This window comes from Neoarius graeffei, chromosome 5 (genome assembly GCF_027579695.1).
Source record: "Neoarius graeffei isolate fNeoGra1 chromosome 5, fNeoGra1.pri, whole genome shotgun sequence".
In the NCBI taxonomy this organism is placed as follows: domain Eukaryota; kingdom Metazoa; phylum Chordata; class Actinopteri; order Siluriformes; family Ariidae; genus Neoarius; species Neoarius graeffei.
In genome coordinates, this window is record NC_083573.1 from 101,958,216 (window position 1) to 101,981,403 (window position 23,188).

The 23,188-nt window shown below is 38.7% G+C and overlaps 1 protein-coding gene across 1 annotated transcript; it reads left to right on the forward strand.

Annotated features, from left to right (window-relative positions):
* The first annotated feature begins 10,340 nt into the window (after positions 1–10,340).
* Positions 10,341–12,018, forward strand: LOC132886317 (uncharacterized). Its single transcript, XM_060920864.1, has 5 exons — positions 10,341–10,357; positions 10,482–10,667; positions 10,810–10,957; positions 11,051–11,255; positions 11,331–12,018. The coding sequence occupies exons 1-5, from the start codon at positions 10,341–10,343 to the stop codon at positions 11,633–11,635; spliced, it is 861 nt and encodes a 286-aa protein (XP_060776847.1). The 3' UTR covers positions 11,636–12,018.
* The last annotated feature ends 11,170 nt before the right edge of the window (positions 12,019–23,188 follow it).

The window sequence follows — 23,188 nt, forward strand, 5'->3', positions numbered from 1 at the left end:
TCATTTCCACTGTCACTGTGTTAGCAGTTTGATGTTAATTGTAATTACAGTGTAATTTAAGTATTTTCGTAATCATTTTTCAACACATCTGAGGTAAATGTTGATGTTCTTGATGACTCCTATGTCATTTCCAATGTCACTGTGTTAGCAGTTTGATGCTAAATGTTATTACAGTGTAATGTAGGTCTTTTCTCATTAATTTTTCAACATATCTGAGGTAAATGTTAAAATTATAGGTAATTCTCTGTCATTTCCAGTGGTGTGCACAGACATTTTGGGGGGCAAGTGCTCTGGGGGGGAAAAACGGCACTTTTTTGCGCATGTGGAACACCTTATTATAAAAATCAGAGATTTAACTTTCCTCTTGTGTTCGGGTCGCCACTGACCCGTTTTAGTTTTTAACGGTGTAAAACAACCACTTAATGTTAATTTATTACATCAAGGCTTTTTGACTTTGCCAGGAATCTCTAGTTGAACAAAATAGAAAAAGAAATTTTTGTTTTCCTAAATCTGAAAATGGTCGAGCAAAAAATATAATACTTGTGGTGTTCAGAAGCATGTCTGTCTACTCATAATCATATCAAAGTTTTGGGTATTTTTCTGTAGTTCCATCTTTAAAAAGTCTGATAAAGTCTGAAAGTCTGATCTTCCCATCACTGACTTGAGTCTCAAGACTGTGTTTATTCACAGATTTCCGTGAGATCATCTTAAAATTTGTAACGAAATATACACACTCAATGGCCTCAACAGAGCTCTCCTTTATTTGCATAACGGCGTGCATACTAGCATAACGTGATATTCTTAATCATGTTATAAAAACTGGTCGGAATTGATGGAGAGTGGGGTTGCCTCAATGGTTTAGGCTACATTTAAAATGTTGTTCAGTTTGTTTCTCCATATGGAAAGGATGCAAATAAGCTGGCAAAGGCTGCCATGTGCAGTTGTTTCTGTATGCGACGGGCTACTTCACGACAAAATAATTACAGCTTGGGCTTAGAGGGCAAACAATACATTTTCACTCGATTCATATGTTACCTGGCTGGTGGGGCAGGGGAAGAGCTGACTGACTGCCCGATGTGTTGTCTGCGCTACGACAAGGCCGTGGCTTCCAGGATGCTATGCTGCTGCAACCTCACATTGAATGCACTGCACGCTTGTTCACGTGACAGAGCAAGAGAGACAGAGGTCCGGTGTGTGTGCGGAGGGGGCACACATCGGGACATTATTTTCACACATGCTTTTAATGCTGCAGCTTTTCTAAAAGATCATGTAGACATTGGCCTCAGTAAACTGTAAAAAAAAAAAAATTCAAAAGGGCACTTTTTTGGACAGAGAGCAGAGGGGCAGGTGCTTGAGCACCACCTCGTGTCTATCTGTGCACGCCACTGGTCATTTCCACTGTCACTGTTTTAGCAGTTTAATGTTAAATGTAATTACAGTGTAATTTAAGTATTTTTGTAATAGTTTTTCAACACATCTGAGGTAAATGTTGATGTTCTTGATGACTCCTATGCCATTTCCACTGTCACTGTGTGAGCAGTTTGATGCTAAATGTTATTACTGTGTAATGTAGGTATTTTCTTGTTAATTTTTCGACATATCTGAGGTAAATGTTGATGTTCTGGATGACACTATGTCATTTCCACTGTCACTGTGTTAGCAGTTTGATGTTAAGTGTAATTACAGTGTAATTTAAGTATTTTCGTAATAATTTTTCAAGACATCTGAGGTAAATGTTGACGTTCGGGATGACTTTGTGTCATTTCCACTGTCACTGTGTTAGCAGTTTGATGCTAAATGTTATTACAGTGTAATGTAGGTATTTTCTTATTAATTTTTCGACATATCTGAGGTAAATGTTAACATTGTAGGTAATTCTGTGTCATTTCCACTGTCACTGTGTTAGCAGTTTGATGTTAAGGGTAATTACAGTGTAATTTAATATTTTCGTAATAATTTTTCAACACATCTGAGGTAAATGTTGACGTTCTGGATGACTCTATGTCATTTTCACTGTCACTGCGTTAGCAGTTTGATGCTAAATGTTATTACAGTGGAGTTTAGGTATTTTCTTATTACTGTAAGTTTTCAACATATCTGAGGTAAATGTTAACATTGTAGGTAATTCTGTGCCATTTCCATGCTCGCTGTGTTAGCAGTTTGATGCTAAATGTTATTACAGTGTAATTTAAATATTTTCCTATTAATTTTTCAACACATCTGAGGTAAATGTTTACGTTCTGGATGACTCTATGTCATTTCCACTGTCACTTTGTAAGCAGTTTGATGTTAAGTGTAATTACAGTGTAATTTAAGTATTTTCGTAATAATATTTCAACACATCTGAGGTAAATGTTGATGTTCGGGATGACTCTGTGTCATTTCCACTGTCACTGTGTTAGCAGTTTGATGCTAAATGTTATTACAGTGTAATGTAGGTATTTTCTTATTAATTTTTCGGCATATCTGACGTAAATGTTGACGTTCGGGATGACTCTGTGTCATTTCCACTGTCACTGTGTTAGCAGTTTGATGCTAAATGTTATTCCAGTGTAATGTAGGTATTTTCTTATTAATTTTTCGACATATCTGAGGTAAATGTTAACATTGTAGGTAATTCTGTGTCATTTCCACTGTCACTGTGTTTGCAGTTTGATGTTAAGTGTAATTACAGTGTAATTTAATATTTTCGTAATAATCTTTCAACACATCTGAGGTAAATGTTGATGTTCTGGATGACTCTATGTCATTTCCACTGTCACTGTGTTAGCAGTTTGATGTTAAGTGTAATTACAGTTTAATTTAAGTATTTTCGTAATAATTTTTCAACACATCTGAGGTAAATGTTGATGTTCTGGATGACTCTATGTCATTTCCACTGCCACTGTGTTAGCAGTTTGATGCTATATCAAGTCAAGTCAAGTTTATTTGTATAGCGCTTTTAACAATAAACATTGTCGCAAAGCAGCTTTACAGAATTTGAACGACTTAAAACATGAGCTAAATTTATCCCTAATCTATCCCCAATGAGCAAGCCTGTGGCGACGGTGGCAAGGAAAAACTCCCTCAGACGACATGAGGAAGAAACCTCGAGAGGAACCAGACTCAAAAGGGAACCCATCCTCATTTGGGCAACAACAGACAGCATGACTATAATATTAACAGTTTTAACATGAAGACAGTTTCGTTGATGTTATAACTCTTCATTGATGGAAACTTGAGTGCAAAACTGTTCATGACAACTGCAGTCCTAAAGTTAGCAAGTCAACTGTAGTCCTCAGCCATAAAATCATTACTGTAAGAGTCCAGAGCATCCTCCAGGTATAACCCTCAACTGTCCTCATGGGGCTGTCCTTCACAGGAGCGATGCGATAAAACTCCGACCAGACACAGGGCACCAGGATGGCTCAAGCAGGTCCGAGGGGCAGAAGAGGCCAGCATCTCAATCCCAGGACCAACATGTAACTCAGAGGGACAGATTGGGGGGGGGGGGGGGGGGGGCATACATGTCAACCTATACGGAATGTCCGTATTTTATACGGATTTGATTCAATAAACGTAGTATACGGGCGTATAAATAAAGTTATACGGATTCTTTAAAAAAAAAATTAAATATTTATTTAGAACTATAATCAATTCCCACGATGATAAAAGAACGCATAACATTTACAAACGTACTGTACACCACACACAGCCAGTAAAGAGTCTTATGAAATCACGCGTTATCTTGTGGTAGCGAGACTTCGTTCCACTTTTGATCATGCGCAAACCGCATTGCGAGAATCCCGCCAACCGGGAAGTCATAGACGCCGGCTTCTGCGTAGAATCATACGTCATCCTTGCCCGAGAATAAAGATGCCTCATTCATGTGCTGCGTTTAACTGTACCAACAGGTTTACCATCCAAACGAGATCACATGGGATTACCTTTCACAGGTGAGACTGGAAAAATTCTTTTCATTGTATTTGGTCATTATAACGTAATTTTACGAACAGATTTTTCTGGCTTTGTGGCTAATATGAAGTCTCGTGCATAATAGCCGCTTGGTGAAACCTGTCTCCAAACAACGAAGTATTTCCTTCATAACTATGCTGATAACACTTTGTGTTTTTGTCAAACATTGGAGCTTTGTATTCATTCTGAAGGTTTATTGTTATTAATATTGAATAAAAAGTAACTGGGATATATCATTGTTGATTATCATTCAAATTTTAGGTACATTATTTTAATTTGCATCTTATACGGATTTTATAAGGGAAATACGGATTTTGGAGGTTGGTTATACAGGTTTGATTGACCAAAGGTTGACATGTATGGGGGGGGAGTGGGGGGGGAAGAGAGAGAGAAAGAAAACACATGTTAGGCATGCCCTAAAAATTACAAGTATTAAATCTGTGTGGTAGGCTTGCAGAGACGAGAGTCTTGACATCAGGCATAACACACAACAATGGCATAAAAAAATATCATGACCTGCTCTGGCTGGATGCTTGATTGGGTGATGGGAGCACACTCCTCAGCAATGATGAGATGCGGATGGGACCCTTAGGGCTGGCCAAGACAATTCAGTTACATTTCACTGGGTCTGGGACATGAGACAGAAAGTCTGACGGCCGATTCCCTGCAGGCAACGATAGCCAGTCGAGGTCTCAACCCTCTCCACCAGAAGATTTTCTGTTGACTCCATGTAACTCAGAGGGATAGATTTGGGGGGCTATATGTTATTACAGTGTAGTTTAGGTATTTTCTTATTAATTTTTCAACATATCTGAGGTAAATTTTAACATTGTAGGTAATTCTGTGGCATTTCCACTGTCACTGTGTTAGCAGTTTGGTGCTAAATGTTATTACAGTGTAATGTAGGTATTGTCTTATTAATTTTTCGACATATCTGAGGTAAATGTTAACATTGTAGGTAATTCTGTGTCATTTCCACTGTCACTGTGTTAGCAGTTTGATGTTAAGTGTTATTACAGTGTAGTTTAGGTATTTTCTTATTAATTTTTCAACATATCTGAGGTAAATGTTGACGTTCGGGATGACTCTACGGTATGTCATTTCCACTGTCACTGTGTTAGCAGTTTGATGTTAAGTGTAATTACCGTGCAATTTAAGTATTTTCGTAATAATTTTTCAACACATCTGAGGTAAATGTTGACGTTCCGGATGACTCTGTGCCATTTCCACTGTCACTGTGTTAGTAATTTGATGCTGAACATTATTACAGTGTAATTTTTGTATTTTCGTAATAATTTTTCAACACATCTGAGGTAAATGTTGACGTTTGGGATGACTCTATTTCATTTCCACTGTCACTGTGTCAGCAGTTTGATGCTAAATGTCATTACAGTGTAATGTAGGTATTTTCTTATTAATTTTTCAACGTATCTGAGGTAAAGGTTAACATTGTCGGTAATTCTGTGGCATTTCCATTCTTGCTGTGTTAGCAGTTTGATGCTAAATGTTATTACAGTGTAATTTAAATATTTTCCTATTAATTTTTCAACACATCTGAGGTAAATGTTGACGTTCTTGACGACTCTGTCATTTCCACTGTCACTGTGTTAGCAGTTTGATTTTAAGTGTAATTACAGTGTAATTTAAGTATTTTCGTAATAATTTTTCAACACATCTGAGGTAAATGTTGACGATCGGGATGACTCTATGTCATTTCCACTGTCACTGTGTTAGCAGTTTGATGCTAAATGTTATTACAGTGTAATGTAGGTCTTTTCTTATTAATTTTTCAACGTATCTGAGGTAAAGGTTAACATTGTCGGTAATTCTGTGGCATTTCCATTCTTGCTGTGTTAGCAGTCTGTAAAGCTGCTTTGCGACAATGTTTATTGTTAAAAGCGCTGTACAAATAAACTTGATTTGATTTGATTTTCTTATTAATTTTTCAACATATCTGAGGTAAATGTTAAAATTGTAGGTAATTCTGTGTCATTTCCACTGTCACTGTGTTAGCAGTTTAATGTTAAGTGTAATTACAGTGTCATTTAAGTATTTTTGTAATAGTTTTTCAACACATCTGAGGTAAATGTTGACGTTCGGGATGACTCTATGTCATTTCCACTGTCACTGTGTTAGCAGTTTGATGTTAAGTGTAATTACAGTGTAATTTAAGTATTTTCGTAATAATTTTTCAACACATCTGAGGTAAATGTTGACATTGTAGGTAATTCTGTCTCCTTTCCACTGTCACTGTGTTAGCAGTTTGATGTTAAGTGTAATTACAGTGTCATTTAAGTATTTTTCTAATACTTTTTCAACAAATTTGAGGTAAATTTTGACGTTTGGCATGACTGTATGTCATTTCCACTGTCACTGTGTTAGCAGTTTGATGTTAAGTGTAATTACAGTGTAATTTAAGTATTTTCGTAATAATTTTTCAACACATCTGAGGTAAATGTTGACGTTCGGGATGACTCTGTGTCATTTCCACTGTCACTGTGTTAGCAGTTTGATGCTAAATGTTATTACAGTCTAATTTAATATTTTCTTCTTAATTTTTCAAGATATCTGAGGTAAATGTTAGCATTGTAGGTAATTCTGTCTTATTTCCACTGTCACTGTGTTAGCAGTTTGATGTTAAGTGTAATTACAGTGTCATTTAAGTATTTTTCTAATAATCTTTCAACACATCTGAGGTAAATATTGACGTTTGGCATGACTGTATGTCATTTCCACTGTCACTGTGTTAGCAGTTTGATGCTAAATGTTATTACAGTGTAACGTAGGTATTTTCTACTTAATTTTTCACATATCTGACGTAAAGGTTAACATTTAGGTATTTCTGTGTCATGTCCACTGTCACTGTGTTAACAGTTTGATGTTATGTGTAATTACCGTGCAATTTAAGTATTTTTGTAATAATTTTTCAACACATCTGAGGTAAATGTTGAAGTTCCAGATGACTCTGTGTCATGTCCACTGTCACTGTGTTAGTAATTTGATGCTAAACGTTATTACAGTGTAATTTTTGTATTTTTGTAATAATTTTTCAACACATCTGAGGTAAATGTTGACGTTTGGGATGACTCTATTTCATTTCCAGTGTCACTGTGTCAGCAGTTTGATGCTAAATGTTATTACAGTGTAATGTAGGTATTTTCTTATTAATTTTTCAACATATCTGAGGTAAATGTTAACATTGTCCGTAATTCTGTGGCATTTCCATTCTTGCTGTGTTAGCAGTTTGATGCTAAATGTTATTACAGTGTAATTTAAATATTTTCCTATTAATTTTTCAACACATCTGAGGTAAATGTTGACGTTCTTGATGACTCTGTCATTTCCACTGTCACTGTGTTAGCAGTTTGATGTTAAGAGTAATTACAGTGTAATTTAAGTATTTTCGTAATAATTTTTCAACACATCTGAGGTAAATGTTGACGTTCCGGATGACTCTGTGTCATGTCCACTGTCACTGTGTTAGTAATTTGATGCTAAACGTTATTACAGTGTAATTTTTGTATTTTTGTAATAATTTTTCAACACATCTGAGGTAAATGTTGACGTTTGGGATGACTCTATGTCATTTCCACTGTCACTGTGTTAGCAGTTTGATGCTACAAAAAAAACCCATTCATTTCTATGGAATTAATTGGAAAAAAAGCACTTTTTCAAACATCCACTGCTCTGGCATGCTTTCACCTAGAGACGTGATTCTAACTCTAAAACGTTGGAAAACTTCTCCTCTGTGGATCTGGCATTCAACTTTTCTGCTACGTTCTACACTTTTGGATCAGTCCCGGCTCAAACTCCATGTGGGTTCCGGGAGAAAATCCGGCTTATGAATGGGTGTCTATTGCGTTACACACCAGTGAAGGTCGTTAAGCTTAGAGTGTAGACAGCTTGGAAAAAAAAGCTCAAACTTTCTCGCTTAAACTGTGTTTTCAGCCACAAATTTCACTCTACAGACATGATTTTCTCAAAAGTAGTAGGAAAACTTGTCCTGATTCATACAATGTGTCTACCTAAACGATAGGATTTACAGTTTTTGAATGAGAAGCCTCAAACTGAGAAGAGGGCAGCTGAGAGGCTTCATTGACACCCATTATAAACGGGACAGAAAAGTCACTCATATTTAACTTGCTCTAGTGTCGTCATTTTTAACACTACAGACAAAACAATACATCATTTTATTCAGGAGACCCTTCTAGCGCTCACTGTGAAAGAATTTTGTGAATAGCTGCTTCCGTTGACGAGTTATTTGTCATTGTTCGAGGCCTGTTCCGTAGTAAAACACAGCACAAAATTCAAGACCTTGTGTGTCTTAGCTCATTGACACCCATTATAAAAGTGACAGAAAAGTCTCTAATTTTTAAATCGCTCTAGTGTCCTTATTTTTAACACTACAGACAAAAAAATACATCATTTTATTCAGGAGACCCTTCTAGCGCTCACTGTGAAAGAATTTTGTGAATAGCTGCTTCCATTGTCGAGTTATTTGTCATTGTTCGAGGCCTGGTCCTTCGTAAAATACACCGGAAAACTCCAGACCTTGTGTGTCTTAGCTCATTGACACCCATTATAAAAGTGACAGAAAAGTCTCTCATTTTTAACACTACAGACAAAAAATTACATCAGTCTATTCAGGAGACCCTTCTAGCGCTCACTGTGAAAGAATTTTGTGAATTTCTTTTTTTTGTGAAAAAAAAAAACAGCCTCGGTCGGCATGACACTTCACCTTAGCCGCCCACTTTATTAGGAACACTTCTGTTCGTACATACAAACTACAAACAGTCTTCTTAGAGTTTAGAGTTTATTTTATTTTTAAAAGGGACAGTGCACAAATTAAACATTATCCTTGTGGTAAGGACAGATGTCTGTCCCAGGTTATAGCAGTACATGCTAATTTCCGCCTGTTGTCACTTTGTTTATACTCTTGAATAGCTCTTCTTCATGACGGCTGCTGTCTGAAGCACACACATAATCATTGCATTGAAACATCATTGCAGGTCACACATTCACGGCCAGCAAACATGCGTGACCGAATTGCTTCGCGCACTGCATCCTCTCACAATTTCCCCCGGGGAATTGTCCGGTCTAGTGTGTAATTACCGTGCAATTTAAGTATTTTTGTAATAATTTTTCAACACATCTGAGGTAAATGTTGACGTTCCAGATGACTCTGTGTCATTTCCACTGTCACTCTGTTAGTAATTTGATGGTCCGTGTACGTCGCGGCCATCAGATAACGGTTTTGATTTAGAAAAATAAAAAATAGAAAACGACCTGTATTTCGTTTTTCGTTTTAAAATCAATGAACAGAAAACGGAAGACGACCGGACCTGACTCTTCACTTGACTTTCTGTGCAGTGTAAATAATGGTAATTTGAAATTGAGAAAAAATTCTATTCCCGATTTTACCTAAAGGCCTTTCTTAATGACCCGGAAGCTGTGCTCTCCTGCGAGCGCCACAAAACCTGACCCGGAAGCTGTGCTCTCCTGCGAGCGCCACAAAACCTGAAAATACCGCCTCTACGGAGAAGACATTTGTATGTAGCCAACTGTTAGATCCAAAATGTCTTTAGATCAGTACTCGGATTTTATAAAACACAGGAGATTAAGTGGGATGGCATGTGCCGATATTGCTGCAGCACTGACGGGTCACTTTGGTTCTTTAAGAGGATTTTCAGAGAGGAATGTACGGCGGTGGTGCAAAGAGCAAGGACTTGGCGCAAAGGATTTCTGCCCTGACAGGCAATTGGAAAGTGAAGTGGCGAAAGCTATTGAAGAGGTGCGGTGTTTGTCACAGTTTGAATAAAAATGTTTTATGTTCCGGTATTCCAAAAGATCGCGTAGCGCTGCAGTTGCATAGTTGACACATGATTGTGCATATGCAGAGTATCTCGTCTTCTCAACACACAACACACCTTGTAGGCCATACAAGGGAATTTTCTGTAACATACATAATTACTGAGTGTAAAAAATGCAGTGAAATTGGGCTGCACTGAGGGGGGTGGTGGTGGATGATGTGAACAAAGGGCACGAGCGAGCCTATGTGGCTTGCTTGGGGGGTGAGGGGGGCAGTTAAAATTCGAGCAGAAGAAACCTTGGGCAGATCCCTGGCTCAAAGAGTCAACCCAGTTAACTGCCAGCTAGGGGTCATGCAGGAAGAGGGAGTCAAGGAGAAGGCCTTGTGTGTGGGGGGGGCATGAATTAATCTTAATAATGATAAATGCATCATGATAAATGCATCAAAACAAAATTCCTTTCTCAGACTGGGTCGTACTACGGAAGAAAAATGATGACCGGCTATCTTGCTGCAAAAGGGGTCAAAGCTTCTGAGGGCAGAGTGGGCAAAGTCCTACAAACAGTTAATCCACCATACCATGCAGCAAGACAGCAAGTAAGGCCAAATACAATGTCTCATCATACATAGGCTTGTTGAAAAGGTATTGAAAAGGTGTGCATACCAATGAGAGACAATTTTTATTTATCATCTATTTATTTATTTTACTATAGGGTGCCAGAAACCTTAACCCAGTCCCTTACAACGCTGAATATGTGGGTCACAAGTTACACATTGACCAAAATGAAAAATTGGTCATGTTTGGAGTGACCCATGTCATGGCTATTGATGGGTACAGTAAGAAGATTGTTGGGCATTCAACAATGCCCATCAAAAACAACATTATAATTTATGATGAAGTGTACAGGTAAGAAAAAAAAGAAAAGAAAGAAAATAATATGCCCCCCTTTCTTGAGAGGATCACCATTATAGATGTTAGCTGTTCAATGTATTTGTTAGTAATTCTATTTAAGCTTGACATTTTCCACATGTTTATGTATTGTTTTCAGGCCAGCTGTGATGTCCTACGGGATATGGGACCAAGTGCGTGTAGACTGTGGAAGGGAGTTTTTCTTGATCTTATTTGTCCAGGAGAAGCTGGCTGCATACCGCCACAACAAGGAAAGGCAGCCATACCTTCAAACGCCATCGACCAGGGTAAAACAAATCACACACATCAATCTAATTAATGCTTGCTGTACTGGGTGCCTGTAGCATGACACTATCCTCATAATCTTTTCATCTGCACAGAATCATACAATTGAAAGGATGTGGTTAGAAGTAAATCAAAGGGTAAATTTTCCCCTGAAGACTGCGCTTGTTCAGATGTGTGACCAGGAGGAAATTTGTTTGGATGACAGCTTGACAAAATTCTGCACATCCAACCTAACATGTCACATATCCCGAATTGGCCTCACAAATTTTGTGAAAGCATGGAATGCCCACAGAATTCCAGGTACTTACATTGTTATTTATTTTGTTTTTGTCAGTAAGCATGTATAGCTACATATCAAGCCCTTATTTTTAACAGGAAAGGGGATACCAAATCTCCTCTGTGGTCAAGGATGCCCGGCAAAGGTCTTGGAAGACAACCTACCTATTGGTGAAATTGCAGCAGACCTCTACCAGCAGGAAGTGGGGACAGCACTGACCAGAGAAGCTGTGTTTGGCACAGACCCTTTTTCCAATGAGGAAGCCCGCAGAAATGCTGAAAGCGAGTTTGCATCACACTTTGATCCCTTGTCACTTTTGCACAGTGCAGTCAACAACAATTTCAGCCCATTTCAGAATGCACTTAGGTGTCTTATTGATATCACTAGACAACATGCTGCTTAAGAGTAATGTTTGCTTCCTTAACATTAGTCCTGCAATTTCAGGATTGTAATACACTGCTTTGTCTTGCCATTTACCATGTCTTTGATGGTTGAGCAGAAGGTTCTTATGAAAGATGCACAATCCAAACAATGATGCTCAGAAATAAACATTTATTATCAAAGGCCAAAGGAAATATGCATTTTATATGAATTGTTTTATTCAGTAACCACTCTAGTTTAGGCCTCTGTACTCTGAACAGTCCAAACAACGATGTCCAAAAATAAACATTTATTAAGAACGAAAAGTAAGAGGCCAGTAGCAGCTCACAAAATTAGGCCTCTGCAGTCTTAAAAAATAACAGCACTGCAGAGAGACCCAGTGTCTCATGTATATTTTCACTAAAAGCTTCAGCTCTGCATTTCAGGCAGTGCTCAGAGGTAAGCAGCCACTGCTCCACACAGGTCCAACACCCAACAAGAGACCTGCAACAGGTTGCAAAGACGGGTCTATCCATTATATCTGCAAAATATCAAAGAAGAGAAAACTATGTAATAATGGTAAATGAATTATAGTTATAATTTGTTTTACCCTCTAAATGAGAAGTCATAAGTGCTTCACCAACACCCCTCATTCACCAATTTACACACAATGAATCACCCCTTTGCTTTGCACTTTTAATTACAGAGAATGGATCAGCAGCATGTCCATGCTGTGTAGTTTCATACCTTTACAAACAAGGCAGGATACACCTTCCATTGCTGGCTTCAGGGCAGCAGTCGTCAGAGCTGCTGTAGTCGTAGTCTTGACCACCTCTGACAGCCGGGTTATGTTGTCTCTAATTTCTTGTAGTTGGTCCAGTGTTTGCTGGACTGGAAAGCTATCCTCAACCCTGCGACTTAAATGTACAGAAAAAAATGAGCTAGTTCTATACATTATTCAACAAAGGAGTGAAAAGCTTTTTCCACTTTGGCAATTGCTTTACGTCATTTTGTATTACCTAGTTCTTGATCTTCGCCCTGACTGGAACTCCTGGAAGTCCTCATCCATCAAGGCATAAATCTTCCTTGAATTTTGTTTCCAGTAGTGGGCAGCTTAAAAGTCAGAGTACATATCACAACATATCAACATAATATATAACATATAACAAAAACAACATCAGTCTTAATTCAAAAACAGCAAGCTAAGGTTAGATAATTACTTCTTGTGCCTTCGGAATCCATAATCTTGTTCCCCTGAGAGTCAGTGAGGGTGATTAGGTGATCAGTGCCAAGGGCTTCTTTCACTTTGGTTGAGATACCTTGTAGTGTGGCTTCAGCCTCAGTGAATCTAATCACAAGTGTGCGTGAGGTTGTCAGCCGGTTGTCAACAACATCAGCAAAGTGTACTGACCTGAAGATAAAACAAAAACACATTCAGTTGCTCATGTTTCCTACTTCGACAGCTGAAATATCAGTAACACACACACACACACACCTTCAGTATCCTCACGGAAGTGAGTGCACCCCTAAACTCAAATGTGCACCTGTAAGGCATCCTCTAGCAGAAGGTAGAGGAGCACAAGGTGTCTAACATCCATGTGCTCAGTAGCGTCATCATGGAGACACACACACCTATACATGTGTGTGTTTTATTTAGCAGTAGATATTAGGTAGCTCACCTTTGAAATGTTCTTCCCATTGGTCCCTGTCGTATATTTGACAGACTGGGAGAGGAGGAGGAAGATGAGGAGGAGAAAGAGGCTAGCCGTCTAAATGCAAAAGGTGTAGAGCATGTAGGAGCATTGTGTGCGGCGTTTTGCTCGGGGTCGCCATGCACCTCGTAGTGTCCACGGCTTACCAGAGTCAATGTTGAAAAATACCCAGTGTCTTCTGGGAATAGGGCCGTATTGGAATCATCCGTCAGATATAGGGAATCCCCAGTGATCTGTGGAGTTGAACAAAATTAGAAGCAATGAGCATGATTAAGATTTTTAGGCTATCCACCTAATTTCACGCTCCCATCACCCTCTCCTCTTTCTGTCCTCTCTTGCTAATACACCACCGTCTCCACTTTATCCCCCCACGCGCACATAGACGACCACCACCATCCCACTGAGCAGCCAACATCATTTAGCCTACATGTTTTGTGACCTGCTCTTAACTGGTGACCTGACCCATACGAAAAAGAACAGTAAAGAACTTATAAGAATTTACCACTGTCTTAGTAGTAAATCCTTATAAGGATTTATAAATAGGCGGCACGGTGGTGTAGTGGTTAGCGCTGTCGCCTCACAGCAAGAAGGTCCTGGGTTCGAGCCCCAGGGCCGGCGAGGGCCTTTCTGTGTGGAGTTTGCATGTTCTCCCCGTGTCTGCGTGGGTTTCCTCCGGGTGCTCCGGTTTCCCCCACAGTCCAAAGACATGCAGGTTAGGTTAACTGGTGACTCTAAATTGACCATAGGTGTGAATGTGAGTGTGAATGGTTGTCTGTGTCTATGTGTCAGCCCTGTGATGACCTGGCGACTTGTCCAGGGTGTACCCCGCCTTTCGCCCGTAGTCAGCTGGGATAGGCTCCAGCTTGCCTGCGACCCTGTAGAACAGGATAAAGCGGCTAGAGATAATGAGATGAGATTTATAAATAAATATATATGCCATGTATGATTTACTCCTGAAAGTGGCCCATTTTGCATTTTCCTCATACAAATTTATGAAAATCTAGTATGTATGAAGTGAACATTGTGCATGGTTTTTACAGATAATGTGTATGATGAATTACACCGTCTTTGTATGCTTCATGTAATGTTTGTAGTTTTAAATTATATTTTACAGTTTAAAATGTACATGCCTTTTATATGTAAATCCAACACAAACATATGTGGATTTACATATAAAAGGCATATACATTTTAAACTGTAAAATATAATTTAAAACTACAAACATTACATGAAGCATACAAAGACGGTGTAATTCATCATACACATTATCTGTAAAAACCATGCACAATGTTCACTTCATACATACTAGATTTTCATAAATTTGTATGAGGAAAATGCAAAATGGGCCACTTTCAGGAGTAAATCATACATGGCATATATATTTATTTATAAATCCTTATAAGGATTGATCCTTATATTTATAAGGATTTAATACTAAGACAGTGGTAAACTCTTATAAATTCTTTACTGTTCTTTTTCGTATGGGTTCAGTTTGGGGAAACCATTTCATGTCCCGAAAAATACACCAAATATGCCAATGCAATATTAAAACGCCTGTGTATTAGCCAATAAGTTTGCACTGAATGACTGAGGTTATTTTAATGGACATATGGACGGTTTTATAACACTTCTTGCTAGCTGGCTGGCTAGCCGGGTTGCAATAGGCACGTAAGAAAAGAAAGTTTTAGGACAAATTAAACAGAAAGGTGTCGTCTGATGCCCATGTAACACACAGTATTACATAATTATAGCTGCCATAACTGAGAAAGTCGTGGTGGTGGGGATAGTGATACTTTTTGCTTATTGGCGTGACAGAGCCGATGACTAGCAATCTAGTTGTTATAGCAGGCCTACTATTTTCTAAACTGCAAATTCTTAGCACCTGGAAAATCCTTCCAATCTTTGCCACGGTCATGTCCTCCTCCTTTACGGCCAGTCGCTTTGCGCCCTTGAACAAAACGTAGCTGTTCATAGTAGCCTACCTGCCACAACTACACGTACACGGGTCTGAACAACGCCTACAGATATCTCTCGTCGCGAGTAGCTCGCGGAGAGCACAGCTTCCGGGTCATTAAGAAAGGCCTTTAGGTAAAATCGGGAATAGAATTTTTTCTCAATTTCAAATTACCATTATTTACACTGCACAGAAAGTCAAGTGAAGAGTCAGGTCCGGTCGTCTTCCGTTTTCTGTTCATTGATTTTAAAACGAAAAACGAAATACAGGTCGTTTTCTATTTTTTATTTTTCTAAATCAAAACCGTTATCTGATGGCCGCGACGTACACGGACCTTTGATGCTAAACGTTATTACAGTGTAATTTTTGTATTTTCGTAATAATTTTTCAACACATCTGAGGTAAATGTTGACGTTCGGGATGACTCTATTTCATTTCCAGTGTCACTGTGTCAGCAGTTTGATGCTAAATGTTATTACAGTGTAACGTAGGTATTTTCTTATTAATTTTTCAACGTATCTGAGGTAAATATTAACATTGTCCGTAATTCTGTGGCATTTCCATTCTTGCTGTGTTAGCAGTTTTGTGATAAATGTTATTACAGTGTAATTTAAATATTTTCCTATTAATTTTTCAACACATCTGAGGTAAATGTTGACGTTCTTGATGACTCTGTCATTTCCACTGTCACTGTGTTAGCAGTTTGATGTTATGTGTAATTACAGTGTAATTTAAGTATTTTCGTAATAATTTTTCAACACATCTGAGGTAAATGTTGACGTTCCGGATGACTCTGTGTCATGTCCACTGTCACTGTGTTAGTAATTTGATGCTAAACGTTATTACAGTGTAATTTTTGTATTTTCGTAATAATTTTTCAACACATCTGAGGTAAATGTTGACGTTCCGGATGACTCTGTGTCATGTCCACTGTCACTGTGTTAGTAATTTGATGCTAAACGTTATTACAGTGTAATTTTTGTATTTTCGTAATAATTTTTCAACACATCTGAGGTAAATGTTGACGTTCGGGATGACTCTATGTCATTTCCACTGTCACTGTGTTAGCAGTTTGATGCTAAATGTTATTACAGTGTAATGTAGGTATTTTCTCATTAATTTTTCAACGTATCTGAGGAAAATGTTAACATCGTCGCTAATTCTGTGGCATTTCCATTCTTGCTGTGTTAGCAGTTTGATGCTAAATTTTATTACAGTGTAATTTAAATATTTTCCTCTTAATTTTTCAACACATCTGAGGTAAATGTTGACGTTCTTGATAACTCTGTCATTTCCACTGTCACTGTGTTAGCGGTTTGATGTTAAGTGTAATTACAGTGTAATTTAAGTATTTTCGTAATAATTTTTCAACACATCTGAGGTAAATGTTGACGACCGGGATGACTCTATGTCATTTCCACTGTCACTGTGTTAGCAGTTTGATGCTAAATGTTATTACAGTGTAATGTAGGTCTTTTCTTATTAATTTTTCAACATATCTGAGGTAAATGTTAAAATTGTAGGTAATTCTGTGCCATTTCCACTGTCACTCTGTTAGCAGTTTAATGTTAAGTGTAACTACTTTGTAATTTAAGTATTTTTGTATTATTTTTTCAACACATCTGAGGTAAATGTTGACGTTCGGGATGACTCTATGTCATTTCCACTGTCACTGTGTTAGCAGTTTGATGTTAAGTTAAAGTGTAATTTAAGTATTTTCGTAATAATTTTTCAACACACCTGAGGTAAATGTTGACATTATAGTTAATTCTGTGGCATTTCCATTCTCGCTGTGTTAGCAGTTTGATGCTAAATGTTATTACAGTGTAATTTAAATATTTTCCTATTAATTTTTCAACACATCTGAGGTAAATGTTGATGTTCAGGATGACTCTGTGTCATTTCCACTGTCACTGTGTTAGCAGTTTGATGCTAAATGTTATTTCAGTCTAATTTAAATATTTTCTTCTTAATTTTTCAAGATATCTGAGGTAAATGTTAACATTGTAGGTAATTCTGTGTCATTTCCACTGTCACTGTGTTAGCAGTTTGATGTTAAATGTAATTACAGTGTAATTTAAGTATTTTCGTAATAATTTTTCAACACATCTGAGGTAAATCTTGACGTTCGGGATGACTGTGTCATTTCCACTGTCACTGTGTTAGCAGTTTGATGTTAAGTGTAATTACAGTTTAATTTAAGTGTTTTCATAATAATTTTTCAACACATCTGAGGTAAATGTTGACGTTCGGGATGACTGTGTCATTTCCACTGTCACTTTGTTAGCAGTTTGATGCTAAATGTTATTACAGTGTAATTTAAGTATTTTCCTATTAATTTTTCAACACATCTGAGGTAAATGTTGATGTTCTGGATAACTCTATGTCATTTCCACTGTCACTGTGTTAGCAGTTTGATGTTAAGTGTAATTACTATGTTAAGTGTAATTTCCTATGGACAGATACTCCCATCTCCGCTGTGGGTCTTTGCAGCTTCTTCCGTGTTATCTTTGGTGTCTTTGTTGCATCTCTGATTAATGCCCTCCTTGCCCGGTCTGTGAGTTTTGGTCAGTGCCCTTCTCTTGTCAGGTTTGTAGTGGTGCCATATTCTTTCCATTTTGCCATGATGGATTTAACAGAGCTCTGTGGGATATTCAAAGTTTGGGATATTTTTTATAACCCAACCCTGATCTATACTTCTCCACAACTTTGTCTCTGACCTATTTGGAGGCTCCTTGGTTTTCATGTTCCTTGCTTAGGAGTGTTGTAGAGTCAGAGTCCTTCCAGAACAGGTTGATTTATACAGACATCATGTGACAGATCATGTGATACTTTGATTGCACACAGGTGGATCTTAATCAACTAATTGTGTGACTTATGAAGTGAATTGGTTGGACCAGCTCTTATTTAGGGGTTTCATGGGAAAGGGGGTGAATACCTATGCACACTCCAGATTTCTGTTTTTTCATCTTAATTATTGTTTGTGTCAAATAAAAAAATGCACCTTTAAAGTGGTAGGCATGTTGTGTAAATCAAATGGTGCTAACCCTCCAAAAATCCATTTTAATTCCAGCTTGTAATGCAACAAAACAGGACAAACACTAAGGGGGATGAATACTTTTGCAAGACACTGTACAAAAATCAGTTCAATGTGAAATTAACCAAATGAAATGACGATAACACTGTGTGTGTGTGAGAGAGAGAGAGAGAGAGAGAGAGAGAAAGAGGGAGAGAGAGAGAGAGTACTGTGTGTGTGTTTAGTTTGTAGAAACTTGAACACAGGTCAGAGTGGAGTGTTTGTCGTCTGCTCGCTCTCACACATGTGTGTTCTGTCCATGAGCTAATGGTGTGATAATAAATTGTAGCTGAGAGATTGTGGAGTGCAGAAAGACGTCACTGCTCCTGTAAATGTGCTGATGTGGTGTCCTGTCCTCTGATTTCTGTGTGTGAGAGAAACACACATTTCTGTTCCATGCTAAAGTTTAGCTGGATTATGGCTGTGTTTGTGTGTTTGAGATCAGTGTTCTGATATTTCATAATTTCTCTTCCAGTCTGTGTCGGTGTAACCTGACAGAAGAAAGCTGTAGAGTTCTGTCCTCAGTTCTCAGCTCAAACTCCTCCAGACTGAGAGAACTGAACCTGAGTAACAATAACCTGCAGGATTCAGGAGTGAAGCTGCTCTCTGCTGGACTGGAGAATCCACACTGTACACTGGAGACACTGAGGTACACACACACACACACACACACACACACACACACACACACACACACACACACACACACACACACACTAAATGTACTGTATATAATAATTGTGTGTTCTGTAGTAAAGCTGAGTGGTTTATGCTGTAACTGTGAGATGTTTCTCTCTACAGGTTGTCTGGCTGCAGGATTACAGGTGAAGGTTGTGCTGCTCTGGTTTCCGCTCTGAGGTCAAATCTCTCATCACACCTGAGAGAACTGAATCTGAACTGGAATAATCCAGGAGAATCAGGAGTGAAGCTGCTCTCTGATCTACTGAAGGATCCACACTGTACACTGGAGACACTACAGTGAGTTACTGACTGTCCCTACACACACACACACACACACACACACACACACACACACACACACACACACACACACACACACAGTAAGAGTGATTTGGTGGTTTGATGTCTCTTTCTCCACTCCAGAGGAGATTCTGTATCTGAATGTGTTGGTACAGTAATAAATAAAAACACTGTTGTGCGGTTGGTGTTCTCTCTCTGAAAAGAGTGGAAGAGAGCCTGCCCTTGGTGGCTGTATCAGACAACAGTGTTTCACTGAGAAAGAATGGATCCCCTCCCCTTTCATTTACACACATTTTGAGATAATTTATGGTTTTGTATTTTGTAAACTTGAATCTGTGCTTTGTGTGTTCTGCGACACATTTTTCTTGTTATGAACCTGATGACTGATTCTGATAAAAACATGTTCAAATCTGATCGTTCTGCCCTTTTCTCCTTCTTTACAGATTTAGATTTTCATCCTGATCTGATCTGAGTCTCACACACAGAGGATGATGAGGATAAACCCTTACAATACAAAGTGATTTGAAAATCATCATCATTTAGTGATGATCAGATGTGTACAACATGTCAGCACTTCCACTTCTCTAGTTGTTTGTAAAAATACACCAGCTGAGATAAATAAACTTTAATGAAAACACTCATCAATATTTTCTTATTAATATATTTTACAGCAAAACAGAAACTGTTAATGCACATCAAACATCATTTAATAGTTTTGTATGTACAGTATGCTTCTGTTTTTCCATTTACATGCAGCAGAAGGTCACATTTATGTTTAAACACATAATAAATAACTTATAGTATCAGTTCACTGCAGTCATTTGGTCATTGCACAAAGTTACACACTGTTTATAACTGCGTAAAGCAGGGATCCCCAAACTTTTTCCTGTGAGGGCCAAATAACTTTTCCCTTCTCTGACGGTGGGCCGGGGCCAGTTTGTAACAAAAAGTGTGACGATCGCAGAGGTGTCTAAACGTAAACATTTATTGTTTTCCAGAAAGCCACACATAACCAAAAATTAACCCTTTCTGGGATCTTGACAGGAAAAAAATCAGAAAATAAATAATAACATTATTAATGAAATAAATAACACTATTTATGAAATAAATAATAGCCAAATAACCCTTTTCAAGTTTTTCATAGAAAAAAAGACCATGGAACATTAACTTTCTTGTAGACACAACTGTTTGCAGCTCTCTCTCATCAACTTCACTCTGAAAACCAGAAAGCAAGCAGGCTATGAAACTGAACTGATACCAACACCTACCAACACAATACATTTCACTACCAGTATGGTTGTAGAACAGATTTTATCTCAGTAGATTTCATTATGATTATATTTCTTTGTACTCAGAATGGCTCGTTCAAGTCAGAAAAGTAAGCTTACCTATATATGTTCATCAGTGTGAACTGTGGGCCTGCATCTGGCTGGTGAGAAGTTCAGTGTCAGGTTCCATTTTAGTCACAGCAAGTCTCAAACACTGATGGAGATGTTCATCTGTCAATCTTGATCTCATCGGAGTTTTCAGGTGGTTCATGCGTGAAAAGGTTTGCTCACAGATATACGTGCTGCCAAAAACTGTGGACATCTTCATTGCGTGTTTTTTAATGTTTGGGTACATGTTGTTTGGGAGGGCAGCATAGAAGTCAATGAGACTGTTGTGCTTGAATGCATCTTTCAGGGCATCACAGTTCTGTAACTCGGCCAACTCAAACTGATAAGAAGGCTGGGCTTCATCAATGTCGGAAACAAAGGGGTTCTGGAAAAGGCAGATATCTTTTGCATTAACATGTAGTTCACGGAATCGCACACCGAACTCCCCCTTCAGCATTTCCAGTGCTTCCACACACTTTTCAGCTGGGAACAGGACCGCTGGGTTCTCTGCAGAGAGGTTTTGGGTAGCAGGAAGATGGATGAAGTTGTTGTTTTTCACTTGATCCAAAAGCAGCGCTAGTTTCACCTCAATTGCTTTTATGTGGGAATACATGTCGCAGATTAGTTTCCCTTGGCCTTGTAGCTGCAAGTTAAGGCTGTTCAGTATTTCTGTCACGTCTGTTAAAAATGCTAGGTGCCATTTTCATTCTGGGTCGATCAGCTCAGGGACCGTTTTGTCTTTTGAATGAAGAAATGCGTTTATCTCAGGTAGCAGCTCGTAAAAACGCCTCAAAACTCTGCCGCGGCTCAACCATCTGACCTCTGTGTAGTAAAGCACATCGCCATGCGCAGACTCCAGTTCAGACAGGAATTGGAACTGCCTGTGTTTAAGTCCCTTTGCCCTGATGAAGTTTATGCATGACGCCACAACCTTCATGACAGAATCCCACTTCAACACTTTGCAGCACAGTGCTTGCTGGTGAATTAGGCAGTGGACTTGTAGCGGGGCGGTAAGACCCCGTTCTTCCATCTCCCGGTTCACGAGCCCAATCAGACCCCGAGACGCACCCACTATACTTGGAGCTCCGTCAGTCGTGATGCTAACAAGCTTTGACCAGTCCAGGTTCAAGTCTTCCATGGTTTGGCATACTCTGCCAAAAATATCCTCCCCCGTCGTAGTCCCTTTGAGACTTTGGAGGGCTGCCAGATCCTCGCACATTTCAAAGTTTGCACTAACTCCACGAATAAAAATTAGCAGGTGCGCTGTGTCCTGCACATCCGTGCTCTCATCCAGTGCTAATGAAAAAAAGTCATATTCTTTTGTCTTCTGCTGCAGCTGGGCATATACATTACCCCCAAGTTCTTCAATGCGTCTTGTGATTGTAGTCGCCGACAGACTCACGGCATTAAAGACATCTTTCTTCTCGGGACACACCTCCTCCGCGACAGCATTCAAACATTTCTTGACAAATTCTCCATCAGTGAAAGGTTTACCGCTGCTAGCTATCAGTTGAGCAACCCGAAAGCTTGCTCGAACAGACGACTGGTTCAGCTGAGCTTGGCGTACAAATGTATTCTGCTGAGCTAACAGTATACATTTTAGCTTTGAGAGTTTGTCTGCTCGCATTTGGCCTTGCAAGCTATCATACTTGTCTTTGTGACGGGATTCATAGTGTCGGCGCAGATTGTATTCTTTGAATACAGCCACTGTCTCTTGACAGATGAGACAAACAGCCTTTTCTTTGCATTGAACAAAAAAATAATCGTTTGTCCACTGCAGGTTAAATACCCTGCATTCTGAATCTATTTTTCTCTTACCTAATCTTTTCGCCATTATTCTGTGTTATTTGACAGTGGTGTGTCCAGGATTTTTTTTTTTTTTTTTGAGGGAGGGGTTTCAGATATGGCACAGACTGCAGAAGGGTGGAATAGAATGTTACGTTCTATGCATGTACAAGTCGCGGTCACGTGGCCAGACTGAAAAAAAAAATCATAATGCATCTCTAGTATTGTTCAGGGGGCCGGGCAAAATGTGGAGGCGGGCCGTATCCGGCCCGCGGGCCGTAGTTTGGGGACAACTGTCGTAAAGTAAATTATTTTCCTCCTGAAGTTGTTATAAAATTCAGATGAGAGAGGTTTAATTTGGTTGATTCTGTACATAACTAATGTTTTAATCGATTTTTAAATGCTGTGTTTATAAAAATGAAGATGATTATCAATTCTGTATTGAATGTTAGAAATATTTGTGTGAAGACACTTCACTGTGTATATGTACTGTGTGTGTGTCAATACACATTGATATCCTGATTATTGATCAGCATGTTATTTTCTCAAAGCATCTTTGAGACACTGATGGTTTAAAATTACATTGGAATGAATAATTTGCTGTAAATCGCTGTTTCATACTGTAGACTATTATACTACCATTTAATATTGCGTTATGAGCATAATAGCTTTGGGTGACCACAGGAGGGGAACAGAACAGATCCTGGAGATG